This window comes from Mustela lutreola, chromosome X, assembly GCF_030435805.1.
Source record: "Mustela lutreola isolate mMusLut2 chromosome X, mMusLut2.pri, whole genome shotgun sequence".
NCBI classification, from domain to species: Eukaryota; Metazoa; Chordata; class Mammalia; order Carnivora; family Mustelidae; genus Mustela; species Mustela lutreola.
The window spans coordinates 89984506-90010385 of NC_081308.1; the positions used below are offsets into that span (position 1 = coordinate 89984506).

Consider the following 25880-nt stretch of genomic DNA (forward strand, 5'->3'; position numbering starts at 1 on the left):
CTGCCTAGCTACCTGACTTTCTAGGTCTCTTACAGCAGTATATCCTTCTTAGTTTCTTCACTATTCTCAAATCTAAAAGAAATGAATTTACTATATCGTGGTATATCCCCTCTTGCCCCACTCTTGGTTTGTTTATCTAGGAACAGAAACCCAAGAGAAACAAGTCATATCATCATGTTGGAATCTAGTAGTGGTCCAATACTACAATGCCTCAACTCATGGGAATGGATTTCTACTGATGGAAGTTTGGTGTGGGAAAATATTTGGTGGCAGATGGGCTTTCACAGACCCTTGGTATCATATCCTTTGTTTACTTTTGGGGAAGATCCTCTCAGGTTTGAAATACCTTATATTGTAACCTTGTGAATACTAAAGGAAAAGAATAAAGAGGATACCATTTGAAAATTGTTTTCTCCATTACTGCAGATCTATTTTCTGCCTGTTGACTACCTTGTAACTAAATACTTCCACTCCGCTAGCTAAACAAGAGAACAGAGGAAAAGGAAACATGAATCTATTAAATCAAATATATTTTGCTCAAATAGTACTTAAAAGAAAATTAATTCTTGGTATATTCTCAAGGTCTGTATAATAAAGCTAATTATAGAGGCAATTAAATGTCTTCAGCTGTCATTGAGTATGATCATTGTGTCTCAGGAGCAGATATTTTATTATCTTCAATACCAACCATATCCTGTCATTAATGGGCCAAACCAGACCGTTAACATTGTAAAAGCGAGATTATACAACAGATTGTTTGAAGGAGGCAACTAAAGGGATTTAGGAAACAAGTGGAAAAAACATTCCCAAAACTTTTTTTTTTTCCTACTAAATAGGTAATTATAGAGGTTGAAGCTACATTGCTAAGCCAAATTTGCTAATTCAGAAACACTTGCTGTGCATTTTAGGGTTTGGGGAAAAACTGGACTATTAAAGAGTCTTTTTAAATTATCCCCAGGTTTTTGTTGTTGATGTATGGGAACAGTGTCACAGATAATCCATAAAAGGGAATAATACAAAATTCATTTAAAGATGATAATAAGAAATATTAAAATTCCATTTGATCCAGAGATGGATTGCCCTAATTTTACCACGACCCAAAAAGTTTAACTAAAGCAAATCTCCCCCATCTATTACTGACAGTTAGGAGAGTAACACACGACAGGTAAATGACCAATTCCAGGGAGTGACTGCAAAAGCCCCCCAAGAGATAACTAGATACAGGTTTGGTTTAATCCAATCATTCCTTCTTGGTTTCAGCAGTGCACATTGGTCATCAAAATCCATAGTGGTGAATCTGGTGCCTTATGAATCCTCAGAGAGAGTTCAAATGCCCTTCATTATAAATTTAAAATGAGTTATTTATTTTATTATTAATTTATTTCCAATCAATATTTCACATACAAAAGAGGACTTGAGGCAGCTTATAATAAAAGCCCATATGTAGCAGGGCAATAAAAAATGAAGTCAGAAAGAGAGATCAGAAACCACGGAGTTCAAAAACTTTCTTGGGCTATAGACCCCTTTGAAGATCTGTTAAAGAGCTGTGGAACATCTCCCCCCAAAAGTATAACTATGCAAATAGTCATAACAACCTTGAAGTCTACCCAGTCACCCTCACCCTGGGTATCCTTGTACCCCAGGGCAAGGACCCTTGTATAGAGAAAGCAAAATCTTGAGGTAAGATAGTTATGGCATTTGGGGTTGCCTGGGTGGCACAGTCAGTTAAGCATCCCACTCTTGGTTCTGGCTGAGGTCGTGATCTCAGGGTCATGAGATCAGCATGGAGTCTGGCTCTGCACTCAGCATGCAATCTGCTTAAGAGTCTCTTCCTCTCCCTTCCTCTTTGTCTGTCCCTCCCCCCACCTGCCCATACTCTCTCTGTCTCTAAAATAAATCTTTACCAAAAAAAAAAGGAAGGTAGTTATTGCACTTGGGTATTACATTTAGCCCTGACCTTCCTATCAACTGAGGTTAAAAGATAAACACACTGGGGTACAGACTTCTCAACATCTAAAAAAGGAAGCAGATCAGTTTACAAAATTATAAGTAAAACATATAATTTTAAAATGGCAGTGTTTTTATAGCTTATGAAAGGATTATTTTATAAAGAGTAATCAAGTAATACAAAGGGTTGCAGTATAATTTGATGAAATTCTTTGAAATTAAATAATTGGAGGTAGACAATCTTTGCTAATTGTGCTGATGAGCGTATTAAATCAGCCAGTGTCTAATTTCCAACCATTCTGGAAAAGAGGGAATTTACTGTATATGTTTTTTTAAATGGTAGATTTACCCACCTAATATTATTTGACTAAAGCTGATGTTAATATAATATATTCTCATGAGTAAACACAGTTGAATGGCAAGGGAGTCCTTGGGGTATAGAAAGAAATTGAACTGTGATTAAATATCTGATATTAATAGGTTATACCATGGAAAACTGGAATGTAGATAATGACAAATAATCTTTAGGTGCCTACTTTAGGTGCCTACTGCTTCCAACTTTTCTCAAAGACAAATAACACTGTCGTCCCTGTCACAATTATAGGCAGAGACAGTATAGGGTAGGGGTTAAGAACACAGTCTGTAGATTCAGAGACTGGTTTTCTACCACTTATTAGCAGTGTCACCTTGGGCAAAGTCTCTGAACTTCTCTGAGTCTCAGTTTTCTTGTCTGTAGTATAAGAATAATAAGTGAGGGGCACCTGGGTGGCTCAGTGGGTTAAGCCTCTGCCTTCAGCTCAGGTCATGATCTCAGGGTCCTGGGATCGAGCCCCACATAGGGCTCTCTGCTCGGCGGGGAGCCTTCTTCCCCCTCTCTCTCTGCCTGCCTCTCTGCCTGCTTGTGATCTCTCTTTCTCTGTGTGTCAAATAAATTAATAATTAAAAAAAGAATCATAAGTGAATCTCAGGGCTGCTCCTAGACTGTACAAGGGTCCCCTGGAAGTATTTCTTTTGTGGGGTTCCTGTCCAAATAATCTGAGTCATCTAAAATCTACATGTCAGTGTCATCCTCACAGTCCAATCTCACACAATCCTGTGAAGCAAATGCCGTATGATTGGCAGGAGTAATGCTTTTGCCAGGCTGCTCTGCTGGAATTGGAACCTAGTGGTGGGGCCCCGGGACAAGCACATAAGCACCAGTGCTGGAGCTCCTTGGAGAATCCGGTCAATTCCATGCAGAAGTTTATTGTAGAGAACTGGAAATTCCCTGGAGGCACACAGCTAGAATAAGGATCCTGCCTGGGAGGTCTAAGGAGAATGCTGGTCCATCTCAAAGCGTTACTGGGAAGATTAAAAGAGGTAGAGGTAATCTATGTAAAGCACTTGCCATGCAAATTCTGTGAATCTTGGCTCACTGTAGGCCCTCAGTTCATTTTGGCAGTGATTGTTGCTCTTATCATTAACAATGCTCCCTGCATTTCATGCCCAATCTGGTTTTCTTTCAGTGGATGGCTGCATTGACTGGTCAGTGGATCTCAAGACATATATGGCTTTGGCAGGAGAACCAGTACGAGTGAAATGTGCCCTTTTCTACAGTTATATTCGTACCAACTATAGCATGGCCCAGAGCACTGGGCTCAGGCTTATGTGGTACAAAAACAAAGGTGATTTGGAAGAGCCCATCATCTTTTCAGAGGTCAGGATGAGCAAAGAAGAAGATTCAATATGGTTTCACTCAGCTGAGGCACAAGACAGTGGATTCTACACTTGTGTTTTAAGGTGAGTGCCAAATTAAAGTGAATACCAGATGAAAATATTGCTGAATACCATAGCAGGTTGTCTTTCGATTGGGCCTGGAGTATGTGGAAGTGTTGCTCCTGTTATACAGTGGATATATCTTGAAAGGTTGCAGTGCATGTAGAGCTTCAGTAAATTCAGTTCTAATTATTTATTGGAACTGGACAGCAAATTCTTAACAAATTTTCATAAAATGGGACTTTCATTTACTATGTATGCTCACATAATTTAGAAAAGTTTATAATTCATTTCTTCCTCAATTCCATCCCTATCTTAGGGTCTTAGATTAATGATTTTTTTTTTCATAAAGCCAGTTGGCTCAATGGTTTTAATATCTGCCCATGAAAATGGCCTACAGTATCACTTAAGCCAAGGTCTCTTTTTGTTGATAGAAATAACTTCGGATGCTACTGGGAGATCTCTTAACAAATGAACTACCATTAAAATTTTTCACATAATTTGCAGTGTGAACTTGAGTCTACTGTATCTAAATATTCAGCATGCAACCCTGTAAACACATGGTCATCCTTAGTTCCTAGGTGCTTTACAGGGAAGATATCACAGATAAAATTCATTCTTGCAAGAAATTTACTGTGAAAAGCAATCTGTTTTATACTTAGGGATTCCATAATATATCCTTCCTTCCCCTTCTGCCCTGGTGCTACGATCTAGGATCTAGAATCTCAGATAGAGACTGCATTAGGTATTGAAGTAGATAGTTGAGATGACCTTTAAACCACTTTTCAATTCTGCCATTTTGGGAGTCTCTGATCTTGCTCAGCAGGGACCTACACTCTATTATTTGATTTTAACTTCTTGGAAATGCAGACCCTTCCTATTTTTGTCTCGTGTGGACTTTGATGCCAAAGCTATGTCACCTTTTCATCAAAAGCACTTCGAAACCCCTGGTGAGGCCTCATTGTTCAAAAGGCCAGGAGAACAAGGTGGTGTATAAATAATCTTCTTGATGCTCTAGGCATCGCTTTTGTACTTATATGTTTTGAGTGGGAAGTGTTGGGGAAGCAAGTGGTGAGTTTAGTTTCTGTTTGTGGTGGGCAAAAACTCCAGGATATTGGCAGAAATTCTCATCACATCCTTAGTGATAATCAGTATTTTCACCTACTTGGGTATCTCTTGGCAAATTGAGAAAAGAATGGTAATTCAGCTTCAGTGACTGACATTGTATTCTTTAGGGTGCAGTTCCTCTTTTCCTACTTACCTCCTCTCTACTCCCACCCTCATTAAATCCTGTCAGTTTAAAATAGATCTCTTCTCCTCCTTCTGATTCATTTTTTTTCACAGATTTAAAATTTTATTTGCAAGGCATCAGTTCACTATATAGATGTTCTATACTGATAATGAATTATCAAATTAATTATTACTTATTTTCCCTGCCCTGCTTATATCTCCAGACTTGCTACCCCCCTCCTCTTTTCTCTCCTCTAACCCCATTCTCCTATTCTGAGCAATGTTGTAATCCAGCGTGTATCCTTGAATACCTTCTCTTTATTCTTTTTTTTTCTCATTGTTTTATAAAATAAGAGTTACACATTTCTCTACATTTTCTTTTCTTAGTAAAAATACATAGTAGGAATTTTTTCCAAGTTAACTGATCGAGAATTAACTCATCCTTTTAAGTATATAATATTCTGTGTTGCTTGATAGTCTATGATACCACAATTTAGTCAATAATTTTCCTATTTATTTGCATGTATTTTGTTTCTAGTTTTTTGTCCCTATAAAATGTGTTTTAATAAAAGACCCCTCCATTTGCCTTTATTTTTTAATTTAATTTAATTTTTTCCAGTGTTCCAAAATTCACTGTTTATGTACCACACCTAGTGCTCCTTGCCTTTAAATAAACTTACAAATTTTAGAACAGGTTTAGATTTACAGAATTATTGCAAAGATAGTACAGTAGGTTCCTATATGCCCTGCACCCATTTCCCCATTATCAACATCTTACATAATTATGGATCATTTGTTACAATTAATGAACCAATAGTGGTACATTATTATTAATGGAAATCCATACTTATTCAGAGTTCCTCAGATTTTCCTTAATGTCTTTGCTATTCTAGGATCCCATTTGGGATAATGTATTACATTTAGTTGTTAGGTCTCCTTAAGTTCCTTTTGGCTATTGGAGTTTTTCAGACTTTCCTTATTTCTTATGACCTTGACAGTTTGAATAGTACTGTTCAGATATTTCGCAGAATGTCCTTCAGTTGCAATTTATCTGAAATGTATTTCATAGTTAGACAGGGGTTATGTATTTTTTGGGGGAAGACCACAGATGTAAAATATTCTCCTTATATCATATCAAGGATAGAGAGTTTCAGTTTGCCTTATCACTTTTGATACTGACATTGATCACCTGGATTGAGGTTGTATTTGTCTTTCTCAACAGTGAAGTTACTTTTTTCCTCTTTTTTTTTTTCTCATACTCTCCTCTTTGGGAGGAAGTAGTTATTCACAGCCCATAATTAAGGAGTAGGGAGTTATGATCCACCTCATCAAGAGCAGAGTACCACATAAAATTGTTTATAATTCTTCTGCATAGGATTTTTGTCTCTTTACTCCTATTTATTTAATCAGTATGAACTCACGGGTATTTATATTATACATTAGGTAATCACCCAAGGCTACTTTATTTTCTAGCTCTAACTCTTCTACCTCTGTCCATCAGAGTTCTTTCAGTTGGCATATCTGTTCCTTTGACATAACTTCATCTTTGTGTGTGTGTATTTTGAGCATTTCTTTATATTTTAGCACTGTAAGATTCTCCAGGCTTATCTTATATATTTCCTGCCCCAGTCCTATTCCTGCCCCAGCCATTTCTCCAAGGAGCCATCATTCCTTTTAATGGAGAATGACATTAGAAACCAAAATTCCCATGCTAAATATGCTCATTGCTACTGGGGTGTGATTGCTTCTAGGCCTTCTCAGTTGACAGCCTATTTGCTTTTAAACAAAGCCTTGTAGTATTTCATGCACAAGTGGGATTTCCTAGTGCCCCTGAAATCCTTTCCTGCAAGGTGGCCCTCTCTTTCAGGTACAAATCAGACTTAATTTATATCTATTGTAGATATCATCTAAGTCTGTGGTTCTCAACTCACATGTAGATCAGTAGAAGAGAAAAGGATGATATCACACTGAGCAGAGGCTTAGATTCATGCAGTTGATCTTTTATTCATGCAATAGATCTTAGGGAGTGATTGGGACTGAAGGGATGGGTGAAACTTTTGAATATCATACCTCATATGTGCCTTGGTAAGGAAAAAAAAAGTTTGGGAACCACTGTTCTAAAGGAAGAAATAGTCTTTTGTCAACTCAGAGATAGAGAAATCTACTTCAGAATGATACAAGTGATATAACTGGCATTTGGCTGTGTATAATACATATGTTTTTCATATCTAGTACTAGCCACTGACTCCAAATATGTGCCAAGTGAGAAATTCTATCCATATAGGAGATTTTATGTCATTGTCAAGAGAGTGACATTTATAGTGAAAAAAGGCTCTGAATTTGACATTGTCTGTATTCCCGCCTCCTTCTCCCTCTCCCACTTGCCCTGTTTGTGTTCCCTCTCTTGCTGTCTCTCTCTGTCAAATAAATAAATAAAAATAAAATCTTGAAAAAATAGTATGTTGATTACAGTGTGTTTAAAAATGCAGATATGAAATATTTAGTAATATTATTCATCCATTTGAATCATAACAAGAGAAATTTACTGTTTGTGATCTTTCTGTAGCCCATCACTCATTTTTGTGTTTTTTCTTTGGCCACCCTCAAAAGTGATTAGTTGAATTTCTCAGTATGTCAGTTAAGGGTTATGGTAATAGAGAAATGATGGAGAAGTGAGTCATATTTTGAGAGGTAGTGTCAGTCCAAGAATTACTGTCTCCCTTGCTTCCCACCTGAATCTTTTCAGTGGAGGCACTCAGTGGGATAAAAATGACGAGAGTAATCTTATTTAACAAAATCCCACATATCACTTTGCCAACAATTTGTAATGAGGGATGACTTAAGCTGTGTATGAAGACAGATACATTTATATAATCCTGAATTTAATTCATAGATAACTAAAAGAATGGTTAAGTATTATCAAACATCTACAGGAACCTGAGTGTTTGGGTATCACAATGGCCAAGTGAAGCGAACCAGTTATAGGTTCAAAAACCATTATGACCATTTACCTCTTCAACAAAGCAAACAGAACAAGGAACTCCCTTCTTAAAAGGGAACATAGTTCAACTATTTTTGTTCTTTAGTAATCATTGAAATAAATGAAGTTCTCAAAATCTGAATGTCTCACAGACTCTTTCTAAAGTGTTCCTTAGTGCACTTATCCAACCCCGAGGCTGGATACATTTGCAAGACATTTGCCTTGCTAGTCATCATATTTTAGTGATTATTACTCCAACAAAACAACATTCTCAGAAAAGTTGAGGTCAGAGAGGTAATTCAAACAAGAAATGTAGCAAGTTGCTAATTATTGAATCTGTATAATGAGTATATGATGGTTCATTATATTGTTATTTTTATTCTTGAGTATATTTGAAATGTTCCACAATGGAAAAGAAAATAAATAAATAAAAGTGCACAGTAATTTTGCCTGATTTTAATGGCCCTTAAGTTATCCTGACATATAAGTGCCTGTGTAGTATATAATAAACAAGTTTTATATGCTAGTTAACAAATGTTCATTGAGCAGGTACAGTAGGATTTGCTTTATGCCATATTGCAAGGAAACCTGTGTCTTTAGAAAAGAAATGTCTACCTAAGACAAATTTTCAGAAGAGAAGACAATTTATAATAGAAAAATGAGAATCTGCATCTTATAGAATTAGTTGAACTTAGAAAAGATCAAGATTGTATAGTAGGGTCTTGAGAAAGCGAAGATGTCTTCTCTGGTCTGCATAGACTAAAGTGTGATGCAATTAGTCATGTTTTCCACCTGGTTTTGGATATAAGTGGGAGTCCTGGTTTAACTTATTTTTTTGTAGCAAGTATGCATAAAGTAACACATATATAATATGAAAAGACTAATATTTCACCTCCAAAACTTGATTATCTGCTTATTCATAAAATTACAGGTAATGTAAATAGCAAAGTAGTAGTAATTATAATTTACTTTCATTTCATTAAAAGTTAATTAGATATTCTGTAATATTTAGAAGTAGAATCATACTGTTTTATGTTAACTATGTAATAGTTAGAAATATAAGCCACTTTATTGTACAATACCTGTGTAATTTGAAATCTATTTATTTATTGGAGAGGAGCAGATATTTATAGTATAATCAGCAGTTTATGTGCTTTGTAAGAACTAATGGGTTATATTTGATAATTATAAAAAAAGAATTGATTTCAAATAACCATTGATGAGCTGATGAATACTGGTATTATATATATATATATATTCCCCTGTATCATTATACAAATTTCAGTGACTTTCTTTTTTTTTTAAGATTTTATTTATTTATTTAACAGGCAGAGATCACAAGTAGGCAGAGAGGCAGGCAGAGAGAGAGGAGGAAACAGGGTCCCTGCTGAGCAGAGAGCCCGATGTGGGGCTCAATCCCAGGACCCTGAGATCATGACCTGAGCCGAAGGCAGAGGCTTTAACCCACTGAGCCACCCAGGCACCCCAAATTTCAGTGACTTTCTGTTTTATGATTATTTTACTCATATCAAAGTTTTAATCTGTTGCAGTAGTTGCAAATTCAAAATCTCTTCAGGGGCCAAAAAGTAGGTAATGTAATGATTGTGGCAGGCCATTTGAAACATTTTAGGGCATTGAAGGGCTACATCAGTCTCCTCAGTAATCTAATTTCCATGTTTCTCATTTTGCCACTACCGCTAGCTTACAGTTTCTACACCCCAATTCCAATAATCTATTGACCCCCAAAGTTGCAGCTCAGTGATCCTACAATTTTTTCACTGTCCTTTGATCTCTTCTCATATAGCATAGTTTTGTTTTTTTTTAAAAGACTTTATTTGAGACAGAGAGAGAAAGAGAGAAAGAACTCAACCTGAGGGAGATATAGGCAGGAGGAGAAGCAGCTTCCCCGCTGAGCAAGGAGTCTGATGTGGGACTTGATCCCAGGACCCTGGGATCATGACCTGAACCGAAGGCAAACACTTAACTGACTGAAACACCCAGGCATCCCTCACCTAGCATAGTTTAAGTTTCATGATCAGTCTTTATAATCACTCCCATATATATCCTCTTGATTTCCTTGACCCTTTCTCCATCTTGTGAAAACCATGGTACTGTTTAAACCAACTCTCCATCTGTGCTTGCACCTGCATCCCTGCAGCTTAACTTGACTGAAGGGAAATATATAATAACTTTGACTACTCTCACTTTGAATTCTTTATCATAAACCTCAAACAGACCCTTAATTTTGCCAAATAGCTTTACTATGTATTCTTATTCTTTTCAGTATCTCATCCTCCTAGATGACTATTTTACATTGCTCTCCTCAAACATCAAACATCTCCTCCCTTTGCTTTCTATTTTACTAAAAGAATTGAAGAAATTAAGAGAGAACTTCCACTATATTCACCCACCGACTGGCATCTGTACCTGCATACTCTGCCTTCAAGTCTGCTATCATTGCTGCTATGCACTTTGCTTGTACACTAGATTCTGTTCTTATTTGCCTACTCAAGGAAATTACCTGAACATTTCTCCCATCTCTCTCCTATGTCATGGAATTTTCTATTTCTACTGGATCATTTCCATCAGCATGCAGATTGGTCAATATTTATGCTACCTAAAGAAGTCTCCTGGGTGGCTCAATCAGTTAAGCATCTGCCTTCAGCTCAGGTCATGATCCCAGTGTACTGGGATCTAGCCCCATGTCAAGCTATCTACTCAGTGGGGAGTCTGCTTCTCTCTCTCCCACTGTGCTCTTTCCCTCTGTGTTCTTTCTCTGACTTTCTCTCAAATAAATAAAATCTTTAAAAAAAGAAAGTCTTCTCAGCTCCACTTTCTCTGCTAGACACTGCCCATTTCCTTGCTTCCATTTATAGCAAAACTACTTAAAAACAAAACAAAACTGCCGTCTTCGGAGTCTTGAGTTCCTCTCCATTAATTCTCTATTAAACCCAACCCAATTGGAATTTTACTTACATTATGGCTCCAAAATTGCTCATATCAAAGTTTCCAAAGTGTCAATGTTGCTAAATCCAATGGTAAGGTCAATTGTCACTCCTTCTTTTATGTAACCAGTGCACTTGGCACAGTTACTTACTCCCTTCTTTTTGTTATATGTTCTTTACATGACTTCCAGAAATTACACTATCCTGGTTTTCCTTCTACTCTATCAGTTACCCTATCAGTTACTCTATCAGTTACCTTTTCTTAAATTCCTTTGCAGGAGGGGGACCTGGGGCTTGGTCTTTAGTTTTGTTTTGTTTTCTCCCCCGCATCTCTACCCATACTCCCTCCATGATTTGTTTATATGGTCTTACAGTTTTACATACTATCTGTCTGATAACTCCAACATATATCCCTTCCAGCGCAGATCTCTCTCCTAAAATACAGAATCGTTTATTCAATAGGCTTTTCGACATCTCTTCTTGGTGTTAAAACAAATATGTTCCAAACTGAACTTCTGCTCTTCCTCCTATCTTACCACAGGTTCCTAGGGGGGGAAATGAGGCAAAAGCTAGTGTGTATTAGGGAATATAATCCCAAGGACACAAGAGTGAAGGAAAAGGTAAGTGAGGCAGGGGAAGAGTAGGTTTCAAGATAGTTGATCTACGAGGAGAAATAGAGAATTTCTCTCTGAGCTCCCTTGTCCCATTGGTCAAGAGGTTATCTCACTGGGTCTTTCTTTCTTTCTTTCTTTCTTTTTTAGATTTCATTTATTTATTAGAGAGAGAGAGAGAGAGAGGAGGAGGAGGAGGAGGAGAGGCAGAGGGAGGAGCAGAGGCAGAGGGAGAAGTAGACTCCCCACTGAACAGGGAGCCTGATGTGGGACTTGATCCCAGGACTCTGGGATCATGACCTGAGCTGAAGGCAGGTGTTTAACTGACTCAGCCACCCAGGTGTCCAGTATCCCACAGGGTCTTAACTCCCTCAAACTTTGTGGATTACACAAGCTATACCTTCCATATCACTGCTATCACTCTGGTCCAAGCTACTATCTCTTACCTCTTTTGTTGCAATGACTTCTAATCGGTTTCTCTACTCTTCTACATATCTTCTTTCAATCTCTTCTTAATACCAGTAGTCACATAATGTTTATGTTCTTCTCAGGATGTTCTGATGGCATCCCATTTCATTTGGAATTAAAGCCAAGACCTTACAGGGGCTTACAAGGCCCTCTGATCTTACTGTTTCTCAAGCAGGTATACCTTTAGACAGGTATAATCCAGCTTTAGGGTTTTTGTACAGATGGTTACCTCTGTCTAAAATGCTTTATTCTCCTATAGCTACATGATTAACTCCCTCATTTCCTACAGTTGTACAGTTTCCTCTATTTTAATGTTATTGATGCATCTTCCTTGACTATTTTACTTATATATAATCTTAAGATTCTCTTCTACTCAGTGCCCATACCCTGTACTTCTGATACTTCTCATCTCACTCTTATTTTCTCCATAGCAATTATCAACTTTTATGATATATATAATTTACCTGTCATATTCATTGTCTATTTTCTATCTCTTTCTGCTAGGATGTAAGTTCCTTAAGGATAGAGATAGTATGTCTTTTCTGCTCCCTGATATAGCTCAAGGGCCTACAAAGTATAAGGCACATAAAGTTGGGCAGTCACCTGGCATCCAAATTTTTGTTACCATGTAGGAATGTAGGCCAAATACTACTAGATCTTCTGATTTTTTGAAGAAAAGCCTGAGATCTGAATATTTATATGAAATTTCCCCAATCTTTAAATTTTCTGCGCTCCTCTCCTAAGATTCCCTACTAAGATTCAACCAGTAGACTCACAGTTTACAAACTCTGTACTACTAGGTTTTGACTCCGATATTAACCAAGGGAATAATGGTGTATTTTAGTTGTGTGACCTGTGCCTTGATTTCCTTACCTGGAAAGTGAAAATTAGTTTATTCAAATTAAGCTATTTTGAACACTTTCAGTAGGTGTTCAGTATATAGCATTGAATAAACAGGTTAAAGTTCCTACTCTCCTGAGATTCACCTTCTAGAGTGGGGGAAACATATAGATACATTCACAAGACTATGCCAGGTAGTACTGATGGTGAGAATAAAAAAAAGGTCATGTTACAAGAGTGAATGGAAGGTCATTTTTGTTGAGTGGTCAAGAAGGGCCTCCCAGAGAAAGGAGCTTATAAACTGTGACCTGCATGGAAGGAGGAAACCAGTCTTGTGAAAATCTATGGGAGCAGTGTGCCAGTCAGAATGAATAGCAAGTGCAAAGGTCATGAAACAGGAACAGGCTTTATTCAAGGAAATTTAGAAAAGCCAGTCTGGGTGGATGGAGTACAGTAAATTGAGAGGGAAAATGGTATTGGATAGGGCTGGAGAGGCAAGCACAGGTCAGATCCTGCTGCATATTGTGGGCCAGAATAAGAAGTTGATTTTTATTAGCAATCAGAGGCAAATGGGGAGGGTTACAGTTTGTCTGTTTATTTTAAGCCAAGGAGTAACATCATCAGATTTCCATTTTTTAAAGATCACTCTGGCTGCCCCAGTGAGAATGGATTATATGGAGACAAGCAAAGAGACCACATTGATAAGCAGTTACATCAGTTGAAGGGAGATACATGATGGTCAACTTAGATTGGGGTGGTAGCTAAGGAGATGGGGAGAAGTGAATGGAGCCAAGATTTGTATTGAAAGATGACCTGACAGGACATACTGATGCACTGAATGTGCAAAATGAAATGGTTGAATAAAGGGTGACTTGTGTGTTTTTGACTTAAGCAACTGAGTAAATCATTGTGTTCTTAACTGAGAAGGAGAACACTTGAAGAGTATATGTTACTACAAATTAGATATGCTTAATTCTTTCCTGTATGAAGTTCTGCGATTCTGCTTTCAGTTTCTGGAGTGTAAAATATCATCTGGTGATGAAGATGAGATTCTGTTGATTAAAGGTGGACAACAGAGGACAGTGGAATAGAGATTCTTAGTTCATGGTAAGTGAGGATCAAGTTAAAGCAGAAATTTCCAGAGATAAAACCAAATAAAACTTGTCTTACAGAGTTTGGAACTCTTTGTGATCATTTATCAGTTTCCAAACATTATGAAGACATGCTTAAAAGTTGTTCTTTACCAAATAATAAGAGATGGAGGAAGCTTGCTGGATGTATATACTTAGCTGACTTTCCTTCTTCTGTTTACTCTGATTCCCAAATTTCCAAGATAGAAGATTAGAATGAATCAATTAGAGAAGCATATACATTAGTATATGATGAAGTGCTGCTAGAATGAATATAATGAGGCATTATAAAGGGAGGGTTATGTTTTTCAAGAATATATTGCATGAAACCACTTTCTTCCATTCATCTTGAAGGTAAAATATTTCAGACTGGTAGAAAAGTGAGAACACATTCTTTCCTAACCATAGTTTTGTTTGTTTTTTTTTTTTTTTTTAATATAAAGGATGCTTTTTAGCTGATATCATTTCAGGTCTTAAGTATCTATTAGTCACTAAACAAATATTTATTGAGCATTTGCTCTGTGAAAGGTATCAAAAAAGTCAAAAGTGGATGACAGGCCCCTGCCTTCTAACAGATTAAAACAGGAATTAGGACTTGTATACAAATTATAATTGAGCAAGTAAAAATCAAATAAAAGTCCACGTGGTTCAGCATGTAATTGTATCCTAAGAAACAGTATAGCAACTAAACAATTTTAAAAGTTTTAATATTTAAGGATTTACTATTGTCCTTTGAAAAACATCAAGAGGAAGCCAATTTGTAATGCCCAGCAACATTTAAGATCAGCTTTTCATGTTACTTTCATGTTCAATATCTCTTACACACTACAACTACCCAGAAAACTCTCTAATATCTCCTCATTCTCAACTATAAAATTCAGTCTGAAATGAATCCCCTGCAAGTTTTTCCTCTTTTTTCCCCTTTTCCATACTATATCACTTGTTTGCTTCTTTGTAAGAAGCTCTTGCTTCCATTTCCAATGTTACTTAATTGCACTATCATTGTTCCTTGCAATTTTTCAGCTCTTTCTGCCAATTACAACTGTTCTGCATAGTAAAAGCCCAGAAACTGATCTGGCATACCAAGAATCTCCATAGAAGTAACTGAATTTTACTGGATAAGTAGAGACCCATGCATCCAAAGAGACGATCATATTTAGAGGGCAAGGAGAATGGGAAACCTGCCAACACTAACTTAATGTCTTTTTCTCCATCACACATGAGAGAAAGTGAAGGGCTATAAGAAGGATAGAGATAAAATAGCAGAGAGTAAGGAAAATAGATTTTGACTTATAAAATCAGGGGTGTTTGAGATAGTTCGTCTTCTTTTTTTTTTTTTTTTAAAGGTTTTTATTTATTTATTTGGCAAAGAAAGAGAGACAGAAAGTGCACACACACACAAGCAGGGTGAGTGGCCGGCAGAGAGAGAGGGAGAAACAGGCTCTTTGCAGAGCGGGGAGCATGATGTGGTGTTCAGTCCCTGGACTCTGGGATCCCACCAAACCATCCAGGCCCCCCTGAGATGGTTCTTGAGGATCTGAACAGGCGGCAATAGTGGAAACCTTCCCAGGCAGATGGAACAGTGTTCAAGGGCAAGGAGGCAGTAAAACATAGCCTATGCACAAGGAAAAATTGGGAGGTCATTTTGTCTGGAATCTGAGTTTATCAAGACCTTTTTACTCAATGTGAAACTAACAATAACTAGATATATTTTGGGAACATGAGACTTTAAGAGACTAAGGCACTGATCAATTCTTAGAAAACAAGTTATAAGACACAACTAACGAGGACCTTAACTTATAGTCCCATCACAATGCAAGTTTTTAGCAGATGCTGTTTCCATGGAGAAATTACACATTTAAATGGTGTAAATTCCCTTCTCTGATTCCTCTTATTAACAAAAGAAGATGCTGCTGACTTCAGCATTGTCACTCAGCACATGCACTCCAACTTGTTTTCTCAGGGGTGGGGATGAATTCACGTGGAACCATCCTCATACTTTCACAACTGTGAAGAGTGATCCACTTCGGCAAGAGAACCGGTTAAAGTTTAGTAGGTAGAGTCTGGATCTATGGCTGTGAAACACAAAAGCTAAATGGAAGGGTGAGGTGGAATTCCACATCACCTTGATCTTATTAACACAAGACCCAGGTTAACACTAATCTACATTTTCTTATTTTGAAACCAGAACATACTACTAAGGCAATATACATTTATATGGGTGGAGAGATGTCATACACATTTTGTTATTTTTCAGCCCCATTATTCTTTCCTTTACCAGTACCTTCCTTCAGCTCCTCATAAAGGAGAGTGATTCGGCCATGTTTCATATTTACATTCATCTCTTTTACTCTCAGGTGAAATCTCTCTCTCTCTGTACTGCTCCCTCCTTATAGCCCTCCTTCTGCTTTTTTAACTGTGTCTAAAGACCCATAAACCCATAGACTACCCTCTCCCATGCTTCACACACACATAGAGCAGAGCAAGCGGGCTTTCCACACGTGTTGCTTGCTGACTCACTGGCTGTAAATCTCTGATCACTAGGGTCTGAAGATTTATAATTTGGTTACATGAACTGTTCCCCTGATATGTTAAGTTTGCCAATAGAAACAGAAATAGATAATCAGGAAGGCAGTTATTATGACAGTACAAAGAATGATGCTGGAAACACCACCATTTACAACAAGCTGCAAAGTCATAGGAAATTCTGATTTTTAAGGCATTTAGGGAAGTTTCCTATTAGGTAGGGTCTTTGTATAAACATTCTGGCAAACCTTTTACTTTGATCCTGCATGATAATAAAGCAAAGATTAAAAAAGCATTGTTTTAAAATTTAATTATGGTTTGAGTTACTTTTACTTTCCATTGTTTTAGAGAAATGTGTAGCCATGTTTGACTTCCCAGAGTGTGGATAGGTCATTAGAAAGAGTAGAGAGAGGGAAGTCAGAAGTAACTTCCCTGGTCATTCCCTTTCACTACTTTGCCTGCCATTACCTCAAATGCAAGCCCAGAGAGCATCATTATCGTTTTTACAGAGGTAAAAATCACTGCTTTTGAGCAAGACATTGGCCCCTGTGAAATTTTCATCCCCTTCCCTTGTCCATTCGAGTTGAGTCTTTCTTCCAGAACCATCATTTTTAAAGCTGTCTTATTCTTTAGCTACCCATGTCACTAAGCATGCTAGCCTGAAGGCTCAAAGGCTGAGTCAGATCACCTCTGTTAGGTTTGTTGAGGATATTTAGTGATAAAAATAGAATTAATTCTAATTTATCAAATTCTTTCCTTTGGACATATAGAGAAAAAACTTAAAAATGGCTATAATGCATGAAATTATGAAAATATCAGCCTTTTTCCTAAATCTTACCAAACATAAATCCTAAATCCAAACAAACTGACCGAGTCTCTTCTTGAGAAAAATAAATTATGAAAACAAGTTACAACACCAGAGATTTATGTCTGGTACTCCTCCTAGAACTACTTACCTTCCTTTCCAGTGACCTTGCTAGGCTCCCCAATTGCCCTCCCTTTTGGTTTTCTTTCAGTTGGGTCCTATCCTAATTGGATACTCTGTGCAGCTTGATGATCCTTTCCTCCCTCCAACTCCCCACCTCCTCCTAAATATGCCATATTTCTAAATATGCCATTGCCCAGAAGCCCCCTCACCCACCCACCCAGACCTTCTGTCCTCATTCTTAGGTGTCTTGTCTAAAGGACACATGAGGGAACCCTCTTCATTTTGCCACATAGATCTGTGTCTGCTTTCCTCTTCTCCTTTCCCAAAGGAAGAGGTGGCTTTTCCAAACCCATTCAAGTCAACAAATTCACATCCTTTAATTTTTTTTTGTATCTGTGAACATTTATTTTCACAACATAGAAATACATAAAGTAGAAGCCCTTCATCCTAATGCCCCATATTATTCCATTTTTTGAATAGAAAAAAACAAGTTTTTCCAGACTTTCCTATGCTTTTTCAAACACCAATCTAGAACATAATGCACACATTAAATCTATAATATACATATACATATGTACACTTGGAGAACTTTGGGGGTTTTGTTTCTTACAAACATATTTTTTTATTGAACAGTACATTGGATGTGCCACCAAAACAGTACACAGGGTCTATTCCCTTCTTTTACAAATTTCCTGTACTTTGAAGTTTTCCTCAGCTTTCTCCTCCATAGTTCAAGTTCTCCCATATTCAAAAGAACGTTTTTATCTCTCAGTCCTGTATCCTACCGGACTTCTTTTCTTCACCATCAGAAGTCCAAGAACCTCTCTCAGGACTGTGCTTTGCTTCCCATTTAGTCCCTGGTTCTTGCAGTTTGGTTTCTGCCCCTCCCCTACCCATATCTGCTCAAAAATCACTTTTTCTCCTCCTTAGGGCCTCCCCTGAAGCCCTGGGCACTGCTGAGCATGTGCTCTCTTCCCCCTGTTCTGACTACCCCTAAGGATTTTGTTCCCAACCAGGGGTGATTTTGCCCTCCAGTGGACATGTTATAGTATCAGGAGACATGTTCAGTTGTCCAAATGGAAGTGTAGGTGCTACTGCCATCTAATGTGTAGAGGCTAGGGATTTGGCCAAACATCCTAAATGCACAGGACAGTCCCCTAAAACACGTATCTAGCCCAAAGCATCAAGAGTACTGAGGTTGTGAAAACCTGCTGTAGAAGAATTTAAACAAGTCCAAGAATATTTCTGACAAGTACAGGCCCTTTGATAACTATCTAGGGGTCTGGCCCCAAAATTGAAAATGATTATCTGTATCTGTTCCCAAATGAGATGCCTTAAAGTCATGTCCAGATGCTGCAGAGATATCCCGAGCCCATGACAGTTTCTGTTTCTAGGTCCACAGTCCCCAAGTAATGTCCAAGGCTCCTCCAGTTTTCTTGGTCTGGTCCAGGTGTGACACCTCACCATCCTTCCACCAGTGAGCTAAACCATACATTTATTATACTCAATAACACTTAGCCATACTCAATACAGCTTATAGTCATAAGAGGGGAGACCGGCAATCCTCCCCATCCCCCTTTCTGGGTATACTCCCCCTCTGGAAATTGATTTCCACTGGGATATGTTCTACTTTACATTTCTGAATTCACTAAGGCCTTTGTAGCCAGATTGCCCTTCCTGCTATTATTCTGGTGGTGGGTTGGGACAGAGAATCCCTCAGGATGGCACCACACTTTGGTCCGTGGTCTAAACCAGTAAACCCTCTGGGCACTAGCAGTTGCTGACTCACCTCTTTGGCAGTGGCAGGAGTTTCCAGTTCTGCCACTGAGATTGGGGAGTGTTCTATTGTGGATCTAGACAGTCATAGCAGTCCTTGTCCGCAACTGGTGCTGGTGTCCCGTTTGCAGACCTAAAGGATTTTCTTAGGGGTGGCAAATCTCTGCTGTGTTGTAAGCCCAGGGTTAACTACAGGCCTGTTTGGATCATGTCTCACACTATAACTTGATCAGAACATGAGCAAGCTTCCTGTCCAGTTCATTCCTGAATACTCTTGGGATACAGGAATCCTCACTACCCATAACCCTATGATACTCCTTCCCAGCCACTTCCAACATTTTGACTGTTTGTGGTTTGCAACTATTCTTCTAGTGCCAATTTCTGACTTGGAAATAACCTGGATGCCCAGAACAGGAACCTGCTCAAGTTAGCTTAAAGAAAAGGGGATTTGTGTAGAGTGTATTTTCATGTAGCACAATTGTAGAAGTGGAAAAGTGGTCATGCCACAGATCTTCCATCTCTGAGGTTGCAGGATCAACTCCTATCCTGCTTCTCTGTGCTTGTCTGCTGCCTGGGACCACATTCTGGCATCCTCTAAAAGATACTTGGCTTCTATAAAGCACACAGTTCTGCTCCCTGACAACCAGGACCAGGCCTTGGCCCCAACTCCAAATAACCCACTGTTTCCTTACCCAACACCATCCTGACTATGGAATCTGCCTCTCGGTTCAGATTCTCTAATGTGAGACCTGTTTGGCTCAGGATAGGTCAGGTGTCCCCTCCTGCTCCAATCATATATAGCCTAGGTGGGGATAGGGTATGTTGTCATATACATGGCTACTCAGACCCACCAGATACTAGGGTTGGGGAGGGAGACATATACTAAGAAGCTATGGTGCTTCTGGGGTGTGGAATGCTAAAGCTCTGGAACACAAAAAAGTTCATCAAAATAAGACTTCCTCTATGTTTTATCCCAATAGCTACCCCATCTTCACCCTCCCCAGACACCACCCCATACCCCACCTCCCAGCCCACTTTTCCACCTCCCTCACAACCACCTTGCCCCATTTGCCCACCCTCCCTACACCCCCACTCTTCCCAAACCCTCCCCTACTTCTCCCCTTCCCTCTGAAAATTGATTTCCCATTGGGATTTTCTGTTCTACTTCACATTTCTGAATTTACTGAGGGCTTTGCAGCCAGATTCCCCTCCCACAGCGGAAGCAAATTTCCCTCCTTGAAAAATTCACAGCTTTACACCAAGGGCAGTCCCAATCCCCAGGCCTTCGAAATATGGGAGGTCTTCTCTGCTGATGGGGTTCGGAGTCTCTCCTGTCTCTTTGGGATTCTTGAGGGTCTGTTCCCTGGGACCCCACATCAGAACACAAGCTAACGTCAGAGGGCTTCCTGTTGGGAGATGTCTGAGATGGAGCTCTTGCTGTGCATGTTGCTGCTGGTGGGGATGGTGTGGGTGCAGGTGGGAAGGGGGATGAGGGGCATGAGTAGGAGTATGTGAATGAAGCAGGAAGCTGGACAGGAAGGGGTGATGGTGAGACTTTGGATGCAGGATGGAGGGTTCCAGGGAAATAAAACATGGTTGTTTCCACTGACCTGAGATCTCCCTCCCTCTGCCCACCAGAGGTGTAATTTTTCTGCTCCTCAGCTCCAGGAGGTTGCACAAAGCCTCTGCCCAGCTTCTTGGTGGCCTCTGTTCCTTCCACATCCTTTTGTCTTCTTCTTCCTCTTCCTGTGGTGCCAGCAACTGTAGCAGAAGTAGCAGCAGCTCCTGCCTCCTCTTCCTCCTTGTGTGCTCTTTCTGTTTCAGCCCCACTGGCAGTGGCCAGATCTGATTCCTCTGCGACCTGGACCCACTCCTGCTTCCGTGGAGACTCCAGCTCCTGGAGAAAAGTAGGCAGGATTAAGACCTATTCTGGGGGCAGCGAGAGGGTGGGGCAGGGAAATGGGGCCAGGAGATGGGGCAGGGACCAATAGAGGTAATCTTACAGCCGGGAGGAGCTTCCACCTCAGGAGGTCCCTTTCCTTTTGCATCTCTGCCAGGTTTGCTTGTGTCTGCCGCAGCCTGAAGGCTGCCTCCCTGCGCTCCATCTCCTGCTGCGCTGTGTGCTCCTTTAGGTCTGAGGCCAGGGCCTGTGCAGCGGACTTGTGCAGTTTGGTGAAGTTCTGCAGCCAGTGCACCCTGCACCCATGTAACTGGCTCTGCCTGCAGGCAAAGCGCATACCTAGGGCCAGGCTGCTCCAGGCACAGGCATCTTTGGCCTCACTGGGCACCGCGTTGTCGTCTAGGATGTCCCTGAGCTTGTTCTCCACCGCCTCCCAGGACAGGGCTATATTCTCGAGGTAGAACTCAGGGCCTTTTGTGTGCCCGCCCATCTTCTCATTGATGAAGGCCACAACATTGTTGTGCTGGAACCCACTGCTGGCATCGTCAGGTTTCAAGGCCATGATGGCCGAGGGCGTTAGAGGGTTGGCTGGTTCTGTGGGATGAATCAACTAGTTGCTCTTTCCCGTCCCCTTTTGCCCCTCCCCCCTCAGTCTCTTCCCATCTTATCTCCCTGCCCTGCCCCACCCCACCTCACCCTCCTCGGACCCTCATAAAGACACCCCACCTTACCCCGACCGGCCTTCCCGCCATAGTACACTTCTCACCAGGCCTCACTTCCCTAGCTGGTGTTAGTGGAGGTGTGGACCTATGACGCTTGACTAACTTACCAAAAAAAGAAAGCACACCTCTCTTCCTCTAGGGGCTCGGAGGAAAGGAAGTCTTGGGGCCAACCCTCCAGGCTTTACCCTGGGACTGTTCCAACTTCCAGAGACAGTGGGGGTGGGAAGGAAAGCATGAGGAAAGTCCCTCTCAAACTTCAGGACATAAGAGAACCTGCCACATTGTTGAAAGTCATCAAAGGCGGGAAACAACAGTAGTGGTCAGAAATATATAATCAAGTACGAAATATAATCAAGTGCAAAAACTTTAACCCCCCACTCTCCACCCCACCATAATGGTTTATTCCACTTCAGGGGCCCCGCCCCTCCCAGAGGTGGAATATTCAAGAACAGGAAAAAGCAACCCCCCCCCCCCAAGATTCTGCATCTCCTAATCCAGACGCTCCTGAACTAGAATATGAAGGTCAGAAATTTTTTTTTTTTATGTAAAGGGCCAGGTGGTAATCATTTGAGACTTTGGAGGCAAAAGAACTCTGTCCTAACTACTTGCAGCATAAAAGCAGTTATAAAAAGTACTTGAAGAAATAAGTGTGGCTATATTCCAGTAAAACTTTATAAAAATAGGCAGCTGGCAGGATTTAGACCAACTTCTGGTCTAGACTCATATTTCCTGCATATCCCAAAGATACCGAAAATCCAAATATTCACCCTTTCCTACTAGAGATGATTCTCCTCCTATATTCCTGTGTTCAGGATAGAAACCTCAAAACTGTCAACACCACTTGCCTTAAATCACATTAGCAGATTGGCATCCGAGTCTTCTTGCTACTACCTTAGAAACATCTTTTGACATCCATTTCCATTTAGAGAATGCCTGCATTGGCTTCTAAATAATCTCCCTAATTTTAATATCTTTCTAACTCCTAATCTTTCCTATGATTATGATATTTTCAAGCTTAAAAATATTTGATGACTTCCTGTGACACACTCCTTGGTCCAATACTAGAATCTTACTTTAGTTTACCTTTCTAATTTAACTCTCTTTATTCTCTTTTCTGTGCCGTCATTTATACACTGAAGAGACTGGCCATGCAGAGATACACTCATTTTGGGTTTTAGTTTATTTTTCTATTTGAAAAATGAGAAAATCATTATTTATTGTATAGAAATTATGTTTTGTTCTACGAACTACATTGAAATAGATAGCATTTCTTCTTGAAGGTTCTTGTGTCAGATAGAGAAAAAAATGTATCAGGCATCAAAACATTACTTAAGAAGGTGGTTAAATCCCAGAGGTTTAACTCCCATTGTTTTAGGTCTCGTTTTATTTATTTATTTATTTTAAAGATTTTATTTATTTATTGGTCAGAGAGAGAGAGAGAGAGAGCGAGCATAGGCAGACAGATCGGCAGGCAAAGACAGAGGGAGAAGCAGGCTCCCCGCCGAGCAGAGAGCCCCTTGTGGGATAAGATCCCAGGATGCTGGGATCATGACCTGAGCGGAAGGCAGCCGCTTAACCAACTGAGCCACCCAGGCATCCCTTAGGTCTCGTTTTAAACTGTTATTATTTTTTTTTTCAGTTTGTGTATTTTTAATTATTAGTCTTAAATGGAAAGGGGTTTTTGTTTTGGCTTGTTCAGCAGTGACTTCTGTAGAAAGATCATTCAGGAGATGATGTAGAAATTGGAATGGCAAGGAAATACAGGGAGATAGTGGAGTCAAAGAGACCCATTAGGGGGATGTCACAGTAATTCAATATGTAAACAAAGGCAGTGGATGTTAGAATGGAGAGAAGAATGTAGAGAACTCTTTGGTTGATAGAATTCATAGGAATGTCAGGGAGAAGGATGAGAAAATGAGTAGGGTAATTTCCAGATTTCTGATACACTGAAGGAACTAAACAGCGATGCTGTAGACTTAGATGGAGAATGAAAGAGAAGCTGTTTGGGAGGGAGTACACCTGTACACAAACTGATATTGAGATACCTAGGGGGCATCCTAGTAGAGATACCCCACAGGCAGTTAGATATATAAGTCTAGTACTTAGGAAAGACATCCGGACTGGAGATATAGTATTGAAAAGTGGATGCTGGGTTCCAAGTAGTGGTTGAAATAATCCAGGGAGAAGATACAGAGCAAGAAGGACAGGGTGCTGAGGACATTTCTCTTCTTACCACTCTCCACTCTCACTGATGGTTTTATAGCAGCTGACTTGCTTACTCCTTGGCCTTCTATGCTTCTGTCCTCAGAATATTTTTCACCCTTTTCTATTCCTTCCATAACACTGTAAATATGGACCAGTTTGTGATCACTTGTAACTATATGCTACCATTTTTCCACTTCTGCTTAGAAATACGTTTAGAAGATTAAAGCCATTCTTTTAAGTTTTAATTTAAATTCCAGTTAGTGAGCATACAGTGTAATATTAGTTTCACGTGTACAATATAGGGATTCAGCACTCCCGTACATCACCCAGTGCCCATCACAAGTGCACTTCTTAATCTCCATCATCTATTTCACCTGTTCCCCATCTACCTCCACTCTGGTAACCATCAGTTTGTTCTCTATAGGTAAGAGTTCATTTATTGGTTTGTCTCTCTCTCTTTTTTCCCCTATGATCGTTTGTTTTGTTTCTTAAATTCCACGTATGAGAGAAATTTCATAGTATTTGTCTTTCTCTGACTGACTTACTTTGCTTAGCATACTTTCTAGCTCTATCCATGTTGTTACAGCCAATGGCAAGATTTCATTCTTTTGTATGGCTGAGTAATATTCCATTGCATGTGTGTTTATGTGTGTGTGTGTGTGTGTGTATGTATATATGTATCACATTATTCTTTTGTCAGTCTGTGGACATTTGGTCCATTTCCATAATTTGGCTGCTGTAGATAATACTGCTATAAGCATTGGGGTGCCTGTATCACTTTGAATTAGTATTTTTGAATTCTTTGGGTAGATACCTAGTAGTACAATTGCTGGATCATAGGATAGTTCTATTTTTAAATTAAAGTAGTTCTAAATTTAAGTAGTTTTAAATTTAAATCGAGGAAAATCTTCCATACTACTTTCCAGAGTGGCTGCACTGGTTTGCATTACAACCAGTAGTGCTGGAGTGTTCCTTTTTCTCCACATCCTTCCCAGCACCTGTTGTTTCGTATATTGTTGATTTCAGCCATTCTGATAGGTGTGAGATGGTATCTCATTGTAGTTTTGACTTGCATATCCCTGATGATCAGTGATGTCAGCTGCTCATTTTAAAAATTGGATTATTCATTTTTTTGATTTTGAGTTTGTTAAGTTTTTTTTTTTTATAGATTTTGTATACTAACTCTTTCTCAGATACATTATTTGAAAATATCTTCTCCTATTCCAGACATTGTGTTTTAGTTTTGTTGATTGTTTCCTTTGATGTGTGAAAGCTTTTTATTTTGATGCAGCCTCAATAATTCGATTTTTGCTTTTTGTTTCCCTTGTCTCTGGAGACATGCATAGAAAGAAATTGCTATGGTCAATACCAAAGTGGTTACTGCTTGTGTTCTACTCTAGGATTTTAATGGTTTCCTGTTTCACATTTAGTTTTTAATCCTTTTTGAATTTATTTTTGTGTGTAAGAAAGTGGTCCAGTTTCATTCTTTTGCATGTTCCTCTCCGGTTTTCCTAACATCTCATTTTTGGAGGAGACTTTTTCTAATTGAATCTTCTATACTGCTTTGTTGAAGATTAATTGACCATAGAATTGTGGGTTCATTTCTGGGTTTTCTATTCTGTTCTATTGATCTATGTGTCTATTTTGTGCCAGTACCAAACTGTTTCCACCAATCAGCTTTGTAACATAATTTGTAATCTGGGATTGCAATGCCTCTAGCTTTGCTTCTCTTTTTCAAGGTCACTTTAGTAGTTCAGGGTCTTCTGTGGTTCCATACACATTTAAGGATTGTTCTAGCTCTGTGAAAAATGCTGATGGTATTTTGATAAGGATTGGTAAGGATTGTTCATTACTTTGAGTAGTGTAGACTTTTTAACAATGTTTGTTCTCCAATCCATGAACATGCAATGTCTTTCA

General features: G+C 39.3%; 2 protein-coding genes across 2 annotated transcripts in view; one reads left to right on the forward strand and one right to left on the reverse strand.

Moving 5' to 3' along the window:
• The first annotated feature begins 3412 nt into the window (after positions 1–3412).
• Positions 3413–25880, forward strand: part of IL1RAPL2 (interleukin 1 receptor accessory protein like 2) — a 650308-nt gene continuing 627840 nt past the window's right edge. The window contains exon 1 of the mRNA XM_059156822.1: positions 3413–3726. Coding sequence (XP_059012805.1) covers positions 3413–3726 — 314 coding nt within the window. The remainder of the gene's footprint in view (positions 3727–25880) is intronic.
• TEX13B (testis expressed 13B) lies at positions 20405–21598 on the reverse strand. The gene is given in 3 exon segments (XM_059157421.1): positions 20405–20796; positions 20799–21033; positions 21140–21598. Coding segments are annotated over 3 exon segments (960 nt in total). The 3' UTR covers positions 20405–20530.